Source organism: Peromyscus leucopus, chromosome 15 (genome assembly GCF_004664715.2).
Source record: "Peromyscus leucopus breed LL Stock chromosome 15, UCI_PerLeu_2.1, whole genome shotgun sequence".
Lineage (NCBI taxonomy): Eukaryota > Metazoa > Chordata > Mammalia > Rodentia > Cricetidae > Peromyscus > Peromyscus leucopus.
Window position 1 is genome coordinate 62518135 of NC_051076.1, and position 20464 is coordinate 62538598.

General features: G+C 43.9%; 1 protein-coding gene across 1 annotated transcript in view; it reads left to right on the top strand.

The window, feature by feature from the left end:
• Positions 1-20464, top strand: part of Nckap5 (NCK associated protein 5) — an 841775-nt gene that overhangs the window by 476033 nt on the left and 345278 nt on the right. The window contains 1 exon segment of the mRNA XM_028874923.2: positions 8494-8581. Coding sequence (XP_028730756.1) covers positions 8494-8581 — 88 coding nt within the window.

Sequence of the window (20464 nt, forward strand, 5' to 3'; positions counted from 1 at the left end):
GGCAGGCAGAGAGAATAAAGAAGAGGAGAAATCTGGGAAGAGGAGCTCGAGAGCAAGAGAAGGATAAGGAGAGGAGGACATCAGGGGCCAGCCACCCAGCTACACAGCCAGCAATGGGGTAAGAAAGAAAGAAAAAAAATACAGAATTAGAGAAAGATAAAAGCTCAGAGGCAAAAGGTAGATGGGATAATTTAAAAGAAAAGCTGGCTAGAAACAAGCCAAGCTAAGGCCAGGCATTCATAAGTAAGAATAAGCCTCTGTGTTTTTATTTGGGAACTAGGTAGCAGGCCCCCAATGAGCCCTCTTTGACTTAAAAAAAAAAAATACACCATATTCTAGATCTATTGTTCCTGACTATTGTGGTGATAGGTGGGCAGAGATTGGGGTAAGAACATCTAAGTGCCATCCAGCCTGAAGACTGCTCCTGCTCCATGGTAGATGCACTCTCTTCCAAGGAGGAAATTTGTTTTTTCTAAAAAGTCAAGTTGGTGCGCGGTTGAGCCCAGTTCAGAACCAGCAAAGTTTCCTGCTCAACGGGTTCTTCTTGGTATGGAAGTCCCATCAGCTTTTCACTGGGCTTGCTCTGCAGGAAAGCACATCTGTACTGATTCATAGTGCCATACAGATGGCAGGCAGTGTGGGTCACCGAGGGAAATCATGGAAGCAGAATGGGAATGAAACCTCATGGGGAATGGGAGGCCAGGTAAAATGTGTCTGTCCTTAAGGTGCTCTGTCCATGTCTCTCCCCAGTGCATCAAAGAAATGGGCTGTTTGGGCAGTGGTATCTCTGCCAGAGTCAACATGGAAAGACCACCCTGGCTAAAAGCTAGACCAAGAGCCCCGGCCACTTTAAAGCAGCCCTAGCTACCAAAGCCAATGAACTCAGCTGAAAAATAGGGGTGTCCGTCTGGTCAAAAAGAACAAGGCTATACAATGGATTTGTTTTTACCAAGAAACAGTGGGTCCAGCAGCTCATCCCCAAGGTCACAGCTATAGACCCTGCCCTTCCTGTCTTAGGTGGAGTACCTCTCTGGTGGGTGAGATCTACATACAGTTTAACACTATGAAAAGTGAAAATGTAAGCGATTGGAGAATCAGAGGGAAAAGTGTGGTGTGAGCATCATCACACCTGAAAGTATTTATTGATCACCTACTAAGGAATGGCAGCTATGTGAGGCAGCAAGGGAGAAAACAAACATATTTTTAATAGGAGTCAGAGCCTCTGACTTTAAGGAACTCAGAGACTCTCTGTGTGCGTGCGTGCGTGCGTGCGTGCGTGCGTGTGTGTGTGTGTGTGTATACACACACAGCTACTTACACACACTTGAGTGTGCATTAATATATGTTCAGAGAGGGAAAACTTGAGATATTGGTCATCAAGCACCATCCACCTTGTTTGTTGAAACAGTCTTTTACTGCCCTGTAGCCCACTAAGTGATCTAGACTGGCCAGGGAGCCACGGATACATACAGGTCAACCTCTCCAGTACTGGGCATATAGGCAGTAGCCACCATTCCCAATTAAAAAGCAAACAAAAAGCCATAAGTTTAGGGGGTTGAGCTCAGGTCCTTGTGTGTGCAAGGCAAGCACTTTATGAACTGTGATATCTCCTCAGCCTGTAGATATCATTTATAAAATATTATGCTAAGACAGGGAGAGTCCAGTCATTTTGAAAACTCAAAGGGAGGTTTTCTTTAGGCAGAGAAGAGCTCAAGGTGCAGCTGTATGTTTTGTGTGGGATTTGGTGGAATGAGAAAGCCCTTTGGGAGGAAAAACATATTTCCTTGGATAGTTGGTTTTAAAAACTTTAACAGGTATTTATTTGGGCTTCAGGTTATAACAAAAGCTATATATTAAAAATACCACAGTAGAACCTATCATTGCAGAAACCTGATTCTGGAAGAATTTTAATCTAACTGGAGGTAGAATGCTTGGCTAGTATCTGTGAAGTCCCAGGTTTAATACCTTGTACTGGAAAAGAAGACTTGAAGTTTCACAGTAACATCTGGAGACACATTTCCTAATATGACTTTTCATTGAGTGAAGGTCTTCAGAGCTCAAATCACACTCTGCTTGTAAATAAAGCCCTTCATACTTTGGACTCAGGACAATGAGCTGGTTCCTTGAGCTTTAGGAACCTTGAAAAACTGAGTTCCATTCCTGGGACCCACGTGATGGAAGGAGCTAGCCAATTCCCTTACTTTATCCTCTGCCTTCTACAAGTATACCATGGAACATGCATACACACATACTAAATAAATAAAAATTTCAGGCTCAGTTAATATACATTAGAACTAATTACATCTCAGTAAAAAGACATTTTTTTTCCTACAGGTTTTTATTTGTAATAGCTGCGTGATCAATGTTCAGGAAAAGAAGTGAGTTAGTATCAGTTAGAGAGAATGAGAAATGTATGATTGAGTCAGTGCTTAAGGGTAAATCCTACCTATAACTACTTAGAAGCAAGGAAGCCAACTCAAAACTCTGTCCACGCCTGGACTGGGGGGAAGAAGAGGCTTATTCCCATCAAACTTGGGAAGCAGATGGTCCACTGTGAGACAGCTGGGAATCAGAACCCTCCTCGTTGAAATAACAAAGCAAAGCAAACTGTCATTGGGTGTTAAGCAACAATGGGCCACTTCATGGTCTGTGATTTTTTTTTTTTTTTCAAGGAAAGTAGAGGTGTAGGAAATAAGAATTTCAAAAAGGTGCCATCAGGGAATAAATGCCAGCATGGTCTCATCACATACAAAATGCTTTTCTCTGTGTCAGACTTATAGAGGTTATTTTAAAAATATAGCAACTTGATTCTCAAGGGTTTAAGGGGATCCCCCAAACCTGTATTTCAAGCTGCGGCTTTGAAATGTAACCAGCTTTACATTATCCTAGGATTGATATAAAGTATTCACAATGTTACTTAGGAGTCTGGGTTGCAGGAGGTTGTCCTAACACTTTCCTATATGTCTCTGTTTTTTCTTTACCTTTAATGTTTTTTAAGTATAAAGCCAAAAATTAGTGTTCGAGAGGTGAACAGGCATTTTTCTTCTTGATCTAGTGACGTCTGCAAAGAACTTCTAATTACCCAGAGTAGTAACTCAGCAGGTATGCCGAGACAGCTACATAGTATAGCTTAGTAGAAGAAGAAACAACATGGTTTTATTTACATTGTCTGTGGTATGTGTGTATGTGTGTGTTTCTTGTGTGTAGTCAAGTACACATGTGTGTGCAGGTCAGAGGCCAACCTCAGCTAATCTTCCTTTGTCGAGTTCCACCTGGGTCAGTGAGACCAGTACACAGAATACACAGTTCAGCTAGCCTGGCTGGCCGAGGATCCCAGGGATCCTCCAGTGTCTGCAACCTGAATATGGGATCGCAAGCATGAACTGTCACACCTGGAATTTTTTACGTGACTTCTGGGAATTAAACTTGGGTACCCATGTTTGTATAATAATTGCTTCCACAACTGAACCAGCTCCCCAGCCCCCTTGCCAACCTCAGACTGCTGGGACACGTTTAGGTGTAGGTGAATGAACTAAGGAGTGAAATGCAACACTGACCTTCTATGGTAGTGGTGAAGTGTGTTCTGAGAAACGTGTTCGATGATGCGTCATTATCCTGTGCAAACCAGGAAGGATGCATCACAAACTCCAGCTGCAGTGTCACAAGAAGACGATCTTAGGAGACCATTGTCATATAGACTTCTGTTCACTGTAATGACTTTATATGGGACATATTTAAAACTTTACCTTGAGCCATGGGCCAGGCAGGTGTGAGAACCATATCAAAACTTTGTGTTGGATTTGATGAACATCCTGGAAACTTCTCCTCTTCTCCATTGTACAAACAAAATGAAGCATTAACAGGTGGTGCTGATCATTTGAGAATTTGTGACATCAGTCCTGCCCCACACCCCTATAAACCTAGGGGTTCCCTTTTCCCTCCTTACCCTTCCTGCCCTCCCCCCGTCCGTCCTTCCTTCCTTCCTTCCTTCCTTCCTTCCTTCCTTCCTTCCTTCCTTCCTTCCTTCCTTCCTGTTCTCTTCTCTTTCCTTTCTCCCCTCCTCCCCTCTCTCTGTCCTTTCTTTCCTCCTTCCCCCTCTCATTCTTTCTGCAGACCTTAAGTCCCTCACTGTTCACATACACCATAGGCTCATGGGCTCAGCATGGCAAAGACATTGTCCAAGATAAGTCTTCGATAGGACTCTGCATCCTTACCTGGAATATTTTCTCTGAAATGTCAGTAAAGTCAAGTAGAAGGGGCTGCTGTATTTAGACCAGTAAACCTTGTTTAATCCCTTCTCCCTATCCACCTAACCACAGCCCCTTAAGCGAGTCATCTAACCTTTCACTAACTCAGCTTTCTCATCTTCCGAGTAGATATAATGATATTTCTAAAGTACATTAAAATGATTAATAGATGAGAAAGTTCTTCAATGAGCTCTGTTCAATTTTGAGCTATTAATAATTTAAGACTTGAAAATATGCGGGGGGGGGCAGCCTTCACTTCCCCAGCTGCCTGTAAGAACCAGTGTTTTGTGCCTGCCATCTTTTCAGAAACCTGAATGGGTGCTGGTGATATCTCTAGACCCCCAGAAACCATGCAGAAAAAAAACAAAACAAAACCCAGGCTCGGTGGTGAATGTTTGTAATCACAAAGCTGAGGAGGGAGGGACAAGTGGATCCCTGGGGTTCACTTGGCAAGCTCTGGACCCATGGGGAAAGCCTACCCCAAACAAGGGAGAAAGCATGAAGAATGACACCCATGGTTGTCTAATGACCTCCACGTGCATGCAAACACACACAGAGGTACACACACACACACACACACACACACACACACACACACATGCACGCGCGCGTGCGCACGTGCATGTACACTTGCATATTTACACATTCCATGTGAGCATACACAAAAATCCTGGTTGGGATGCCTTCAGGGTCTTTATTCTGCTGCTAAGTAGTTATGTGCCATGGTACAACAGTGGACTTTTAAAGAAATAAACCTATGCTACCCTGCTTATTGTAATGACCTAGCTCAGGTAGGTTCGTAGGCCTTGGAGAGCTCTTGGTTGTGTCCTGATCTGAATGAGAACGGCTCCCATAGGCTCATATACTTGGATGTTTGGTTCTTACTTGGTGGAACTGTTTGGGAAAGGTTAGGAGGTGTGGACTTGTTGGAGGAGGTGTGTCACTGGGGGCAGGCTTTGAGGTTTCCAAAGCTCATGCCATTCCCAGTTAGCTTGCTGCCTTGTGTTTGTGGATCAGATGTGAGCTCTCAGCTACTGCTCCAGCGCCTGCCTGCTCCCTGCCATGAGGGTTAGGAACTCACCCTCTAGAACTGTGAACCCCAGTGCACTCTTCTGTAAGTCACCTTGGTCCTGGTGTGTGATCAAGGCAGCACAATGGTAACTTAAGACAGCTTGTCATTCTGGAAGCCCTAGGTAATACAAGCTGCATCTGTTCCTGTTTATTCTTAAACCAGTGTCATTTTGAATCCCTGAAAATGCATCTTTCAGAAGATGGCTCTGAAAGGCAATCCAAGCTGTGAGCAAGAGAGCATTGTTGGGGCTGGGGAGGTCACTCAGAGGCTGAGAGCACTTGCTGCCTTTACAGAGGACTGGGGTTTGCTTCTGAGCACCCATACCTGGAGACGCCCAACCACATGTAACTCTAGCTCCATGGAGTCTCATGCCCATCTCTGACCCTGAAGAGACTGTATTTATATATACACTTACACAGACACACAGGTATACACACAATATTTTTAGTGAACATTATGTTTTCTGGATGGAATTCTGGCATTCTGCTCTCACCTCTCTCCTGTAGAACTAATTTTTAAAATAACTTATTTATTTTGTTAAGTTTATATATGTGAGTGTGTTAAGTTTAGCATATTCCCTATATGCCCTTCCCCACCTTTACTAAGACCCTCCCTGTCCCTTTTAATTTCCTTTGTCATTTCTGTTTTTCTTCCAGATGTGTGTGTGTGTGCGTTGTATGTACATTGTTTTGCATATCTGTATTAAATCTAGGAACTCCAAAGGAGGGAAAGCAGGGGTTACTTACCTGTCTGAGACTCGCTAAGTTCACTTAATACGACTGTCTCCTGTTGTTTCTGTTTCCTTGCAAAGTACATGACTTCATTCTTCTCAATGGCTGAAATTTCCCATTGTGGATATGCACCGTATTTTCCTTATCCACTCCTTTGTTATTGGACACTTAAGGGAACCCCATAGTTCAGCAATCATTGTTCTTCAGTAAACATGGTTGTGCATGCATTCTCCTCTGTGTACTTCTGACCTTGGAGTCCTTACAGGTGGGGCTCAAGGTCAATGTCATGTATACAGAGTTGAAATACATAGGGAATACTCCTGGCCCATGGTAAGTATGCTGTCCTTTCAGAAATGAGCTGACAGATATGAACTGTCTACTGAGTGCCAACTTTATCTGTAAATGAATGTGAACATGGCAAATACGAGGCATCGTCACAGAACACAAGTTGTCATTTATTCTAGGAGGCAAAACATGCATGTGGGAAAGATTTGTGCACTAAAGTGAGAGGGTTTTGAGGGACAAAATGAATGCTATAAGAGTGTAAGAATTCAAAGAGATTGGAGATCAGTGAGGAAACATCTTGAGTGGAAAGTGAGGCAGACTTGGAAAGTAGAGGAGTGTCCCTGATACGAGGGACTTACAAGACAGTAAGTAGCAGCAAAGTGAGTTAGATGTCCCAAGTGGAAGTGACTATTACTTTGGGAACTCTGGGGGTTGTATTAGTGACCATCTCTGTGCTGAAACAAAATACCAGAGGGAAACAACTTAAGGAAGGAAGGGTGTTTGTGGCTCACAATTTGAAGATGCAACCTATCACATCGGGGAAGGCGGTAGGTGCCAGTCACATTCAGGGTGGCTCTCACCTCACTTAGCCTCATTTATAAACTCTCTCTCACACATGTCCAGAGATGTCTTTCCATGGTGATTCTAGGTCCCATCAAGTTGACAGTTGAAGTTAATATCACAGAAGTTATGGAAGTAGGTAATTAAAGCCAAGCAAAATCAGAACAATTAACATGTTGCAATATAAGCCATGTAAATACTCATGAATCAGTTTGAAAAGTATAGGTAAAGATGTTGACCGAGTTGGCAAAGTTGTGAAGCAGATTAAATTCAGTAAGAGAAGGGTTAGATAATCTGCCAGTGTCCTGACACCATGAAGTTCTTCAAAGCAATTGAAAAGAATGCAGTAAATCTTTGTGTGCTGACATGGGAAGACAATCATGGAAGGACACACACAATGTTAATGGAGAGAGCACATTTGTGAAAGATGTGTTATTGTGTAAGATTTTCTTCCATGATTAAAACATTCTGTTCTACAGAGAAGCTTCTTAATCAGGAAGTAAAGGATCAAAATAGTTTCAGGAAGTCCCTAAAACTGACCAGACTCTCTAGTCCCCTCCCTGCCAGAATTAGCAATAAAAGTGGGAGTTCCCCTCCAACAAAGCAAAGCCACACTGTCAATAAGACCCAGACAATCAAAGCTACAAAGACTCTGAGACCAGACCAGCTGCCTGGAAGAAGCAGAAACCAGCCAAGCTACTTGGGAGAAGTTTAGACCAACTGAAGCAACTGGAAAGGGCACCCTCCAACTTGTTTAACTGCCTCTAGACTGTGCAGTGAGTTCCAGGTTCCCAGCTTTAAGAGCTGTCCTCATGCAGGGGTGGGCTTTGGTGAGACAGTTGTCTTGAAGTCATTTCTGTTCCTAAAGTAACTCCAATAAAATGCATTGATTCATCAAGTTGGACTTCAGTGGTATTTGTACTCTGGTCTGTTATAGGTTCCCTGTCTGGGGTGAGTAGATGTGTGTCTTGTGTCTCCCCAGGAAAAGTTTTGCCACACAACATCTGTTACCTTGGCAACTGATTTAAAAACAAAAAATCAAAGTGATGCTTGGGGAAGATCGGTGTGAGATCTTGCATTGAATTAAAAAGGAGAGATTATAAGTAAAGAGAGATTCTAGATATGTGCATGTGAGAGCAGATGTCCAAACCAAGAATAGAATGATTGTAAATGACTTCATGACCCTTCTCCTTCTTTTCCCACTTTCCCTTTCTTACTCCTCCCTTCCTCCATTCCTCCATTTGTCCTTTTCCTCTTCCCACCTTCCCTCCCTCTTCCCTCCTCTCCTTCTTTACCCCTTCCTTCCTTCTTCCTCCCTCCCTTCTTTTCTTCCTTCCTTCCATCCTTTCTTTCTTCCTTCCTCCCTTTCTTCCTCCCTTTCTTTCAATTAAACCCAAAGCTTTTCATATCTTAAGCGAATACTCTACCCCTGCGCTCTATTTCACAGCCCTCAGATTCTTAACTTAGGAAGTAAAGGAGAGGGAAATCCACTCCCTTGTCCACACTTGGGAAGTGTACCTAGAGATAAGATGACTATGGCAACCCTGCGTTAGTGGAAACCCATCTTGAAGAATGTGTTCATGCTTCTGTTTCTTAGGATGGAGGAAACTGTCCGAAGTCTGTTGCAGAGCCAAGGGTCTCCAGAGCAGAAAAGGGAAGAACCTGCCAAGATCACGACTTACCAGGTACACTGTGTTTCTGACTCTTGGCCCCAGGGTGTTGGCTTGTTTGTTGATTTGTTTGTTGTTTGCTTTGCAGGAAGCCATCAAGTCACCTTTATTTTGAGAAATTGTAAACATGTTTATTTAACCCAGTGATTTCTAAAAGTCCCCCTTGAAAGCAGTCATAGATGTGCTTGCAGAGTTGGGAAGGCATCACGTTGTCCTGTTGTCGGGGAGATGGGAGCTGTCTGTGTTATATTCTTGTGGTATATGTATGAGAGGGATTGTCTCAGATGTTGACTTGAGGAGCACTTGCCAGAGATGAAGGGTTAAGGAAGGCCTGAAGAGTAGAGAAATGAGAGTCAGGCCACTCCAGGCTGAGGAGAAGCCTAGCTGAGCCGCAGGGTGAGAAGTACAGCCTAGGCCTGAGAAGATTATACAGCTCAGAGTCCCTGCAAGGAGGAAGCTGGGGCCCACTGGATGGCCAGCTTAGGCTGATCAATGATTTTCAATGAGCCTCTGCCTCAGAAACCAAGGTGGAGAATAGAAGGATGCAGGGAAAATGCCCAGGGTTGACCTATGGCCCTCATGTGCACACACACACATGAACATGTGCATACACACAAAACCGATGAGGAGTTATATGAACCCAAAGAGACCATTTGTTTTCCTGCACAGGTGACTAATAAATGTATGTTTTTGGAACATTCTTCGCTCTGCACCTCACATTGTTGGCACCTCTTCCTAGAGAAAAGGGAGTTGTTAATTTGAATTTGAGGTACACAGAAGGGAGGTATTTGTTTATTACGCTTTAGTCTTCAGGCTCATCCAGAAAATGGGAGAAGAACATGAGTTATGAAACACGTTCATTCAACAAACACTTGGTTTCTGAGATGTATAGGCATGGCCCTATGGCAGGAGATGAGAGAGTGGAGGAGACAGAGCGGTTGGGGGTGGGGCGTGGAACTGGTTTGTCAGCCGGGTCCCTAGCAGCCTCCCTTTATTTGCCAATTACAGTCTTGTAAAGATGGCGCAGCAGAGCGGAACAACGTGTGTAAGATACACCCAACCATACTAGTGGATCTCCTGGTCACTTGCCTCCCTCACGTCTCATGCTGGATTTGGGGGAGTGGCTGGGAAATCTGTTGCTCCCTCATATGGGGTGTCTTCGCCTCACCTGACTCTGGTTTCCCAACTTGCACCATTTCCCTGGAAGGAGCCACAAACCTGTGTGCTGGCTCAGCCACGGGGGAAGCTGTAGTTTGCCCGGGTTTCCATTGTTGTGTGTCTCTTCTGTTTTATTGTCCTTTACTGTCGAATATCAGAACCACAGATCTCCCAGTGTTGGAGATCCACACTCACTGTTCTGTGTGCACTAAACATAGTCAGATTTTCTTTGCCGGGTCCCTTCCTGAGTGCGTCGCCTAATGCAGGCCTTGTGTGAATTATAACTCGCCTTGCTGGATTCTTTCAAAGTAGAATGAGCATTTCTGTCTAGCAGTTGAAGAAATGCCCCTGTGGTGATCATTTTGTGAAGTTTGCCATTGTGCCGTTCTAGACATTTCTTTTGAATTTGGATGATGGTCTTGACCTCAAGTTTGTGTACAAAGTCATTTATGTGCAGGTGCCCGTGCATGTATATGATGCATGCATGTGTATGCATATGCACCTGTGTGTGTATGTGTATACATACAAAGTGGGTGCCTTCATAAAACCCAGATCAAAAAGTCACCGTTTCAGCATTAAAGTAAGTAAATAGGGTCCAAGGAGATGACTTCATTTGTAAAGTAGTTGTCCAAGTGTGAGGACCTGCGTTCCCTCCCTGACACCCGTGTAAAAGCCTGGTGTAGTAGAGCACACACTTGTCATGCCCACCCTGGGGAGGCAGAGTCAGCAGCATCCCTGCGCTTCACTGGCAAGCCATCGGAGTCCAATCAGTGACGTTCAGACAAAAGAGACCCTGACACAAAATCCCTGTAGATGACTTCTGGGGAACAACAGCCAGAACTGATCCCTGACCTCTCCGTGTGCAAGTGCACATGCATGTGAATGCACACATGCCCCTGCACACATACACACTATTCAAATTAACCACTGAGCAAGGACATAGAAACAAAAGTAAAAGAAAGCTCACAAACTTGTCAGACAGTGTTTGGCACTTATTCTCACCGCGGACGTGGCAGTTCCCTGAGTGATGGAGCCATTATCCGTATGTGCGGAGAAGACACTGTGTGCACCAGGGACAGACTCATTTCTTTGGGGAGAAATGAGAGACGACATGAGAGGCTTCCATTGTGAGCAGCCCCGGTGTAAACATCTGCTTCCCTCTCACTTGGTCTGGCTCCGCGGCCCTTCCCTCTGGATGTTCCAGGCTGTCGGCTACGCCGCGCTGCATCGTTGTGCCACCTGGGCCAGCCTTTCCTGGAGTTAAGTTTGGAAACTTTGGTCTGAAAAAAAAAATCAAAGCTGCACAGGAGAGAGAGGGTCATGGAGCATCTGTGAAACAGAGCAACTGTTAGGAGAGAGACACAGGAGTCTCTGTCTGCCAGGATGCATACCCACAGGCAGCCTGGATGGAGGGGTTCTTCCCGGACTCTGGATGGGTCGGCCTTTCACAGGCCCCCTGTGTCCACAGCTGCCTCTGAGTTTCTCCATTGTAGCTGCTGTGCTCCCTCGTGTTCCCACTTCTTTTTTTTTTTTTTTTTTTTTTTTAAGTAAGGAACATGAATTGAATCACATTAGTTAATTCATTAAAAATGTGACAGCCAAATGGGACGAGGAACAAGACTTTGGACCTCACACAGAAAGCCTCTGAGTTCCTCATTTTTCATGCTTTTGAAAAAGAGCTTGGAACTCAATGAGGATTTCTAAATATAAATGTCCTCAGCAGGCAACAGTGTTGTTAAACTGACACAAATATAAAAATGTCAAGTGCCTTCTCTAGAACTCTATTCTGTTTGCACACTTACAGGTCAACATGGAGAGAGAGTTCTTGTTTCTTTACATTTTGTCTGTGTGTGTGCAGGTATATTTATGCGGGGGCATGCATGCATATGTATATGTGAGCATAGAGAGGCCAGAGGTCGACTTTGGTGTCGTTCCTCAGGTGGTGACGACCTGGGTTTTGAGGATAGGGTCTTCCCTGGCCTGGAACTTGACAAGTCGTCTAGGCTGGCTGGCCAGCAAGCTCCGGAGGTCTACCTGTCTCTTCTTCCTACCCTGTGATTATAACATGTGGCATCTTGTCCGACTTGTCATCTGGGTGCTGGGAATCAAACCCAGGTCCTTATGGTTGCATGGGAAGCACTTGCCAACTGAGAAATCTTGCTAGGTCCCATTTGCACCCTTTTAATTGGAATAGAAGGTAGACGTAAAAGTGGAGTAGAGGTTGAGTCCAAAGAATTCAATTGTCCTCATGGTAGAGAATTCAGAGAATTATATAATGAGCAGAAAAGCGACCACAGTGTTCAGGTTTATCTGACTTCATTCTTCCATTGTCCCTTCTTGGACAGCCCTGTGCTTTGGATAGCCCAGGGCCATCTCTTCCAAAGATGGGCTCCATTCAGACATGGGTTCTTCCTTAGGCATCTAAATCAGCTGAATTTTCATGGATTGTCCTTGGGCAACTTTTATTAGTTTACATTAATTGTACAAACTAATAAGCTTCACAATGATATTTTTTTATATACACACATTACACGGGTGACCATATTCATCCCTTCAGTATTTTATAGAAAATAAATCCCATTGTATGCCACTTAGCTCAACTTCAAAATTACTTTGTTCATCCTTAAGTGATTCTTTAAAAGAATTGCCAGGTGTGATTAAGTATTGAGAAATGTCTCTTCCCTAGTTATCCTAAGAACTATCCATCATCAGATATACATATTTTAATATTAATTTGTGTTTGTGTGTGAGTACAGGAGCATACATGTCATGGAGCATGCATGAAGATTGGAGGACAACTTTCAGGAGTCGGCTCTCCCCTTCCAGTGTGTTTTGAAGCAGGGTCTCTCCCATTCTGTTGCTGCACTGTGTATTCCAGGCTAGCTAACCCATGCGTTTGCTGACAATTCTCCCATCTCTGCCTCCTGCCTCACCACGAGAGCATAGGGGCTGTAGATGTGCACACTCACATCCTGCTTTTTACATGGGTTCTAGGGATTGAACTTGGGTTGCCAGAGTCCCGTAGTTGATGCCTTTACCTGCTGAACCAACCATTGGCTTGGCCTGAAAAGGTTAACCACCCTGCCTGGTTTGAGATAGTGGGATGGAGCTTAGGGCTTTTGGATGCTACCCAGGCCTTTGACCAACTGAGCTACAGCCTTGTAAGTTATAATTCTTACCAAAATTGGTAGGAAATTTGACATCTTTATATTTTTTCTTTCACCATAATGATTTAAGTATACTTAACCAAAACCAAAACTTTAAGTAGCCCACACAGAAAAGTTAGAACTGAAAAATTACGTTCTTCAACTTTAAAATAGAGAAGAAACCCTTTTCTTAGAAAGCATCTTTAATAGCAGTGTTCAGGGTATAAAATATAAAATTTCTGAACTTCTAACATGATGGTATTTTCTTTTTCACAAAGAAAACTGTGCAGCACAACCAAAGTGTGATTTTCAAGGTAGAAAGTTCTCGCTTTCCAGTTCTTCACAGCTTTGCCTGAGTCTTGATGTCACCCCAGGGACTTGTCATGGAGTCAGCTCGGTGGCCACACCCCTGAATCTGCTGAGTTAAAACTATGAGCACAGCAATGCTGTTGGTTTTAATGTTCTCTTTGACAGATCAGTCTAGTGGTTTCTCAGGCCCATAGGTGTGGCTGGTAACCGGGGAGATGCTGCAACACCAAGTCCTCCCACCCCACCCAATCACAACCTTTCCTTCTTATTATGGGATACAATGAAGCTGAAATTTGGAGCTCAGTTCTCCTTGCCCCCACCCCTAGCCACTCACACAACAACACATGCTGCACTCATCAGTACTGAGTCATCCACACTTTTACTTGTTTTCGTACACACCCTGGCTGCCACCTAGCCAAGAGAAGGGACAGAACTATAAATCCTGTACACCGTAGAAGCTATTTACAAAGGGTTTCCTTTCTTTTCATTGCCATTTAAAATTTTTATTACATTTATTTACCTACTTTTTTGTATGTGTGCAGAGGGGGTATGGATAGGGACCACATGCCACGGCATACTTGTGGAGGTCAGAGGATGACTGGCGTGGGCCTGCTGTCTCTCTTCACCTCTTGAGTCCTGGGGATCCAACTCAAGTCATCTGGTGTCTTTATCCACTAAGCCACCCTATTGGCCCCTTTTTACCATTTTCATTTATATATAAAGAAGATATATAAAATGCCGATGGACAGTAAATCCAGTGAGCACGTACAAGCTAAGAAAAATAGTACTTAAAGATCTGCTGTTTGTGGAGAGAGTGGTGAAGTCTTGGCACAGTTATTTATAAAATTATAAATAATTGGGCTATGAAATATTTTTAGTGAGTGCTGTTATTTATGTCTGTGGCCTGTAAACTTAGGAAGACTCTTGATTCTTCTTTGAGAGGTTTGCCCTTTTCTGAGAATCTCTCTGAACTCTGAACGGCTGCTGGAGTGGGGAAGCCGTTAAATGGAGTGTTTTTGTTGTGTGTTAAGTTTTAAAGGACTGAAATGACTCCTTGAGGGAGCAGTGTTTTTTAGTTCCTCTTTTTCCTGCTTCTAAGCAATGTCCTTTATTCACATAAGGTCAGATCAAAGTATGTGTTTAGATCCAGAATAGAAAAACATACTGTCCTTTGCAGAGGATGGACATTCATTTTTCTTTTTGAGAGTGTTAGACAAGATGAGCTTTATGATTTTTTATATCAGGAAGTTTCTAAAACTTCTGGGAGTCATTTCTTGTTGCTTCACTAACTAGTGATTATTTTTAAGCTCATAATCCCAAAGTTAGAGTGGTGTGTGTGTGTGTGTGTGTGTGTGTGTGTGTGTGTGCACTTGCGCATGTGCACACATGCATGCACATGTGACTGCAGACGTGTGTGCCTGTGCTTGTGGAGCCCCAGAGACTAACATTCAGTGTCACTCCTCTGGGACACAGTTCACCTCCTTTATTATTATGCAGGGTGAGTATGTGTGGTGGTCACAGGACAACTTGAAGGAATAGGTTGTTTCCTTCACCTATGAAGTGAGAATGTCCCTGAGATCAAACTCGAGTTATAAGACTCAGCAGCAAGCCTCTACCTGCTGAGCCCTCTCATGGGCCCCCACCAGCTTTCTTGCTAGCCTGTTAAGCCACACCGGCTGGCAAACCAGTGAGCCTCAGGGATCAAGCTGTCTCTACCTCTGCAGCCTACAAGCACACACCACTACACAGGCACTAACCTTTGAAACAAATTGAGGAATTTAAATATGACCCCTGAGAGCTGAACAACCTCCCTCAATCTCAAGAATGTCACTGTTCTCATGGGTTCTGATCATATTATCTAGTTCTTGGTTTCCTCCTAAACTCTGTATTCAGACCTGAATATTTTCACTATTAGATATTCTGACCTTTGAACTGAATTCTTACCAAGCAGAAGTAGAACCGGGCTTCTCCTCTGAAATAGATATAGCCCTAGGAACGTGCCTTCCTTCCTCATGAGTGAGCTGGCTGTTGCTCCATGGACCTCTTGTCTTCCTAACTCACCTCAGAACAGGGCTGGACTTACAATACTCAGGACACCTTCTAGGTCAAGAAGTCCCATGTACAGAATCTAAAAGATGTTGCCCTTTGGTAAGTATGTAGCATGGGTAAATTTTTGAGATGCTTCAGATTGTTAAATGGGCCTATCAGTTGTATCTTCCTTTTGGGAACAAAGGAGTTTGAACAAAGCCAAGTCATAGTATCCATCCTTGAACTTTGGTCTACTTTCTCAGCTCACCCAGGACAAGAAACTTGGCTTAATTTTTAGGACATGGCTTTCTGATGCTTCATGAAGATGTCTTCAATGAAGGTAAAAATAGTCTTGGGACAGACAGCACTATTTTAGAATGAGGAAATAGGAAAGAAATAGGAAGGACTAAAGTACTCTCTTAATATGTCTGTCTGTCTGTCTGTCTCTGTCTCCCCCTCCCCTCCCTTCTTGCTCTCGTATAAACAAGTGCTCCTATACACTGCCACATCTGGCTCCTTTGGTAGGTGCTGGGGATCAGCACTGATGTTTATACAACAAATGCTTTGCCCACAGAGCTACCTCCTTAAGCCCTCCTTATCCATTGTGTTTGCAGAGTGACCACAGCTGGGATGTGAGGAGAAATGTCTGGGTGAAAGGTGAGAGGGATGAGGTCTTACCAGGGGCTTGCTATCTCTCTAAAGATAACCCTTGAAAGATGAAGTTGTTAGCTCACTGGCAGCCACGTCTTGGGCACTGTTTTTGGTTTGTGGGTTTCACAGCTTGGCCTAAGGTGTTGCTCAGCAGGTTCCAACCTTCATGAAGTGACCATCTCCTCAAAAATGTCTTCCTTTCGACTCAATCAGAACACAAGGGTTTAGGCTGTGATAGTATTCTCAACCCATATTCCTGTAATTTCTTAGCAATGAAACCTGGCCATTGATATGTTTAAGAGTTTTAACTGTTCCCCAGGTGACTCAATGAGGGGGTAGCATTGTGACTTCCTCAGTTCCTGGATGCTAACTCAGGTATAGTCAGAGTTCACAAAGGAATAAAACAGATAGAATTCATACATATTAGAAGGTTATTTATTAGACTTACTTACACGGTAGAGTCTGGAGAGCCAAGCAATGGCTGTTTCACCAGAGAAGCCAAACCTGTCGGTAGTTGCTATGTCTACAAGACTGGAAGGAGTGGAATGCTGTGAACCAAATGAGAAATGCCCCCAGGAGGATTGTAGAATGCTTTCTTTTCAGTGGCACTGTTGAAGAATAAGAGATGAAGCCTTGCTGGACGAAGTACGTCATGGAGACAGGCTTTGGTGTTTTGTAGCCTGCTCCCTCATCTTGTTCTCTCTGCGTGCGTTTCCTGGGTGAAGAGTCAGTGTGATCCCTCTGCATCCTGACTGCAAAGCCGGCCTCTCGCTCCTACTGCCATGTTTCCACTGTCATGATGGACCACATCTCCTCTGAAACAAAGGCTTTTGCCATAGTGTTCTAGCACAGGGACTGAAAACCAGCTGCTACAGCCCAGAGGATGGTTCTGGCCAGCTGATGCTTATGAGGAGAGCCCGGGGGAAGATCGCAAAGGAAGCCTGAGTTATAGCAAGCAGGGAAGTGTATTTTCTTTTCTGTTCCCATGCCCAAGATCTTTCCTTTTCTCTCCTTGGTTAGAGTTCATTGTCAACATGTCATGATCTAGACACATGTGATAGACGGGTCTTTGCACATGCCTGTGGGGAAACGCAACTTAATTGTGGGTGGAATTATTTCATGATCTGGATAAAACTCGAAAGGTGAGACAAGGGGTAGCATTCACATCTCTCTGCATCCTCTCACTGGATGCGAAGTGGCCAGCTTTTCATTTACTGAGATTGACCAAGAGAAGAGGTCATAAGGGATCCTCAACCAGCTAAGACTGAGCTCAGTGGATGTTTTGCTAACATTCCCTTGAACTTAGTCAGCTCTTAAAAGATGGAGCTCCTACAGAAACCTGTTAAGCAATGCAGTCTCCCTTTCCTGCCTCCCTGTCAGCTGGCAAGCTGGCTCGAATGTGACTAGTGCTGTGTGATTATCCCTGTGCCCAGAGCTCATGAAAGTTAATAGGGGCACAAAGCAATTGGGGAGCATTAGGATGTTTTGTGGACATCGACAGTCCTGTGGAGGGCACCTACTGTCAAACCAAGTTGGCGGCCCCTTGAACCCACCAAAGAATCATGTCTCGCTAATGGCTCCTATTCTTGCCTTTCTGCATAAATGAATGGCCAAAGTTCTTTTTCAGTTGGATTCTATAGTTGTATCAGGAGGTAAAAATGCATCTTTCCCCAAAATGTGTACTGTTTGGTAGATTTGATAACTCACCTTTAATTGATTTTGTTGCATACCAAATTGATTTATTAACTAATGAATTAGCACAGCAATCCTTTTGTCTGCATGCTAAGGCCAAGTGGATACCATAGTCTGAATTAGTCAGTTTCTTCTGTAATTACAAGTGATGATCTGAGAACAGTTCCTTTGCAAATACTCTACAATCTATTTTATTGCATTTACAAAATAATTTGTAAACATACCCTCAAGATATAAATTAGGCTCTATTTCTCTTGGGTCACTGTATTTGATTTTCTTTCCAAGCCTACAGTTATTGCATTTTTCTTCCTTGTGTATTTTTAGCACCTCCTTCCTTCTGAGCATCTCAGTGTTGCCTCCTGGGAATGATAGTGAGAACAGGCACTGAAATAATTAATATATCCTTTGCAGTCATTTGATCCACATGATAGCCTTTTCAGATCGCCAGAGCAGGAAGTTAGGTTCACCTTGTTGATGAAGAAACTTCGTTTTAGACAGGCAGTTGGCTTTGTGAGTGTTGTACAGTGAGTTGTGCTGCTGTGAACTGGATCCCACAGTTTGGTGGGGATAGCATTAGTTATGTCTGTCCCCATGCTTCTCAAACTCAGCTGTGTCTGGAAGTCATCTGTACAGCTTTAAAATTTTCTCATCTGGGGCTGGGTGGATGGTTTCCTGGGTAGAGTGCTTCTTGAACAAGCCTGAGGACCTGCTTGAGTTTGGTTCTCAGAACTCATGTGGTACCACATGCTTGCAAACCCAGCAAGGTGTGTGTGGGGTGTGGGGTGGGGGGTGGTGAGAAACAGGCAGATCGCTGGCCAGCCACATAGCCTGTTTGGCAACAAGTTCCAAGCCAGTGAAAGACTCAAAACTAAGGTGTAAAGCAATTGAGGAAGATGTTCCTAAATCAGCCTGGCATGGGTGAGTAATCCTCTCACACACTTGCACACATCACACATACACACACACACACACACACACACACACACACACACACAAACGCACACATACTATGCATGTACCCACATGCACACACAAACACATGCCTTGCTTGTACTCCAGGGCTGCAGGAAAATTCAGTTTTATACATTGCTTTCTTGCTCAAGATACTGAAGATTTCTCAGATAATCATAGGTTCTCTGACAAGAGAAGAGAGGATCACGAGTACTCGAAGAGACAGCAGAGAATCAAGGGTACTCTGATGGGAGACAGCATAGGAACATGACCACTGTGGAACAGGGAAACAGACAAAAATGTGTTGTTGGTTGTTTTCTTACTCTTTGTCTCTTTGGGGGTCCACCATGCAGCTCCCAAATAAGTCACACGTGGAGGGGTATTCTTAATTATGAATGCCCAGCGTTAGCTTGGCTTGTTTCTTGCCAGCTTTTCTTATCTTTAAATTAACCTGTCTTTTGCCTCTGGGATTGTACCTTTCTCTGATTTTGTATACCTTTCTCTCTTACTCCATTGCTGGATGTCTGGTTCCTGATGTCCTCCTCCTTTTCTCTCTCCTCAATCGCTCTTCTCCCAGATTTCTCCTTCTGTAAATTCTTTCTGGCTGCCAGCCCCTCCTGTCCTTTCTCCTGCCTTGCTATTGGCTATTCAGCTCTTTATTAGACCATTAGATGTTCTAGAATAGGCACAGTAACACAGCTTCACAGAGTTAAACAACTGAAACATAAACAAAAGTAACACACCTTAAAGTAATATTCTACAACAAATATGGATACTCTGATGAGAGATAGCCCATATTTGCAGGGTGATTATGGAGGCAAAGCAGATTACAAAATACTCTGGAGTAAGGAAGCAGGGGATTGTTGTTTGATGTGATACCTCCAGAAACAATACCCTGTGTTGAGATCCCACTTGAGCAACTCACACTCACAGATGCCCACTGTTTGCAGTTACTGAAGCTTTGAGAGCTATGGAGACCTTGTCCCAGCCATACTCAGTCCATGCATTGGTAGTGAGCTCATTGCTCCAGAGTAGATGTTCATATTACACACAGGCCAGGGTGTCACTCAGGACAGTGATGGTGCATGGGAGGACCCAGTTCAAGTTTTCCGACAGAATGAGTGAGATATGGTAGAGAATTCATGCAAAGCAGATTCTTGTACAGAAACCTGGCTGTGGGAAGGTTCTAATGGACAGTAATTTAACTTCAGTTAGTAAGAGGAAATCATAGATATAAAATTAAGTGCACATACACACAAACAAAAAGATGAAATTCTAAATTTGCCCTAATTATGGTTGCCTACTAAATTAGCTTCAGTACTGTTCTTCTTTTGAAAAAACCTAACTGATAAGCCAGTGTTGGAGTTCCCAAATGAAGGCTTTTTTTCTGGGTATACCAGAAGGCCCTGGAAATGCAGAGATTATAGACAGTGAGATTCCAGGGTCTATCCTCATAGTCAACCCCTCTCTTTTAAATAGCTCAGACCTTCTATATGGGGCTGGATTTCCAGGTTGGCCTGAGCCATTCTGACTCTTCCACCAATATCTGGGCAAGTCTGGCTCAAAATGCTTTCTGGGGTCTGTGGGTTGAGAGAGAGAGAGATACACAACTGAGCGCCATCCTTCCTACAATGTGGGAGTCAGGCAGGAGGCCTGGGAGCCATTGCTAATAGGCTCCATAACATGGACATTTTATCTGGGAGATCAGGCCACTTAAAGGGGCTGGGATAACCTCATGTTTCCTATAGTGGCGAAGATCACAGGTCATATTTATAAATTGTTTTGTTTTGTCATGCTTATACCCATGGCTCTCTCCTTCCCTCCTCTCTCTCTTTCTCTCTCTCTCTCTCTCTCTCTCTCTCTCTCTCTCTCTCTCTCTCTCTCTGTAGGTGTAGGTATAGGTGTGTGTGTATGCTCATGCATGTGTGTGTAGGAAGACCAGAGGAGAACCTTGGCTGTTGTT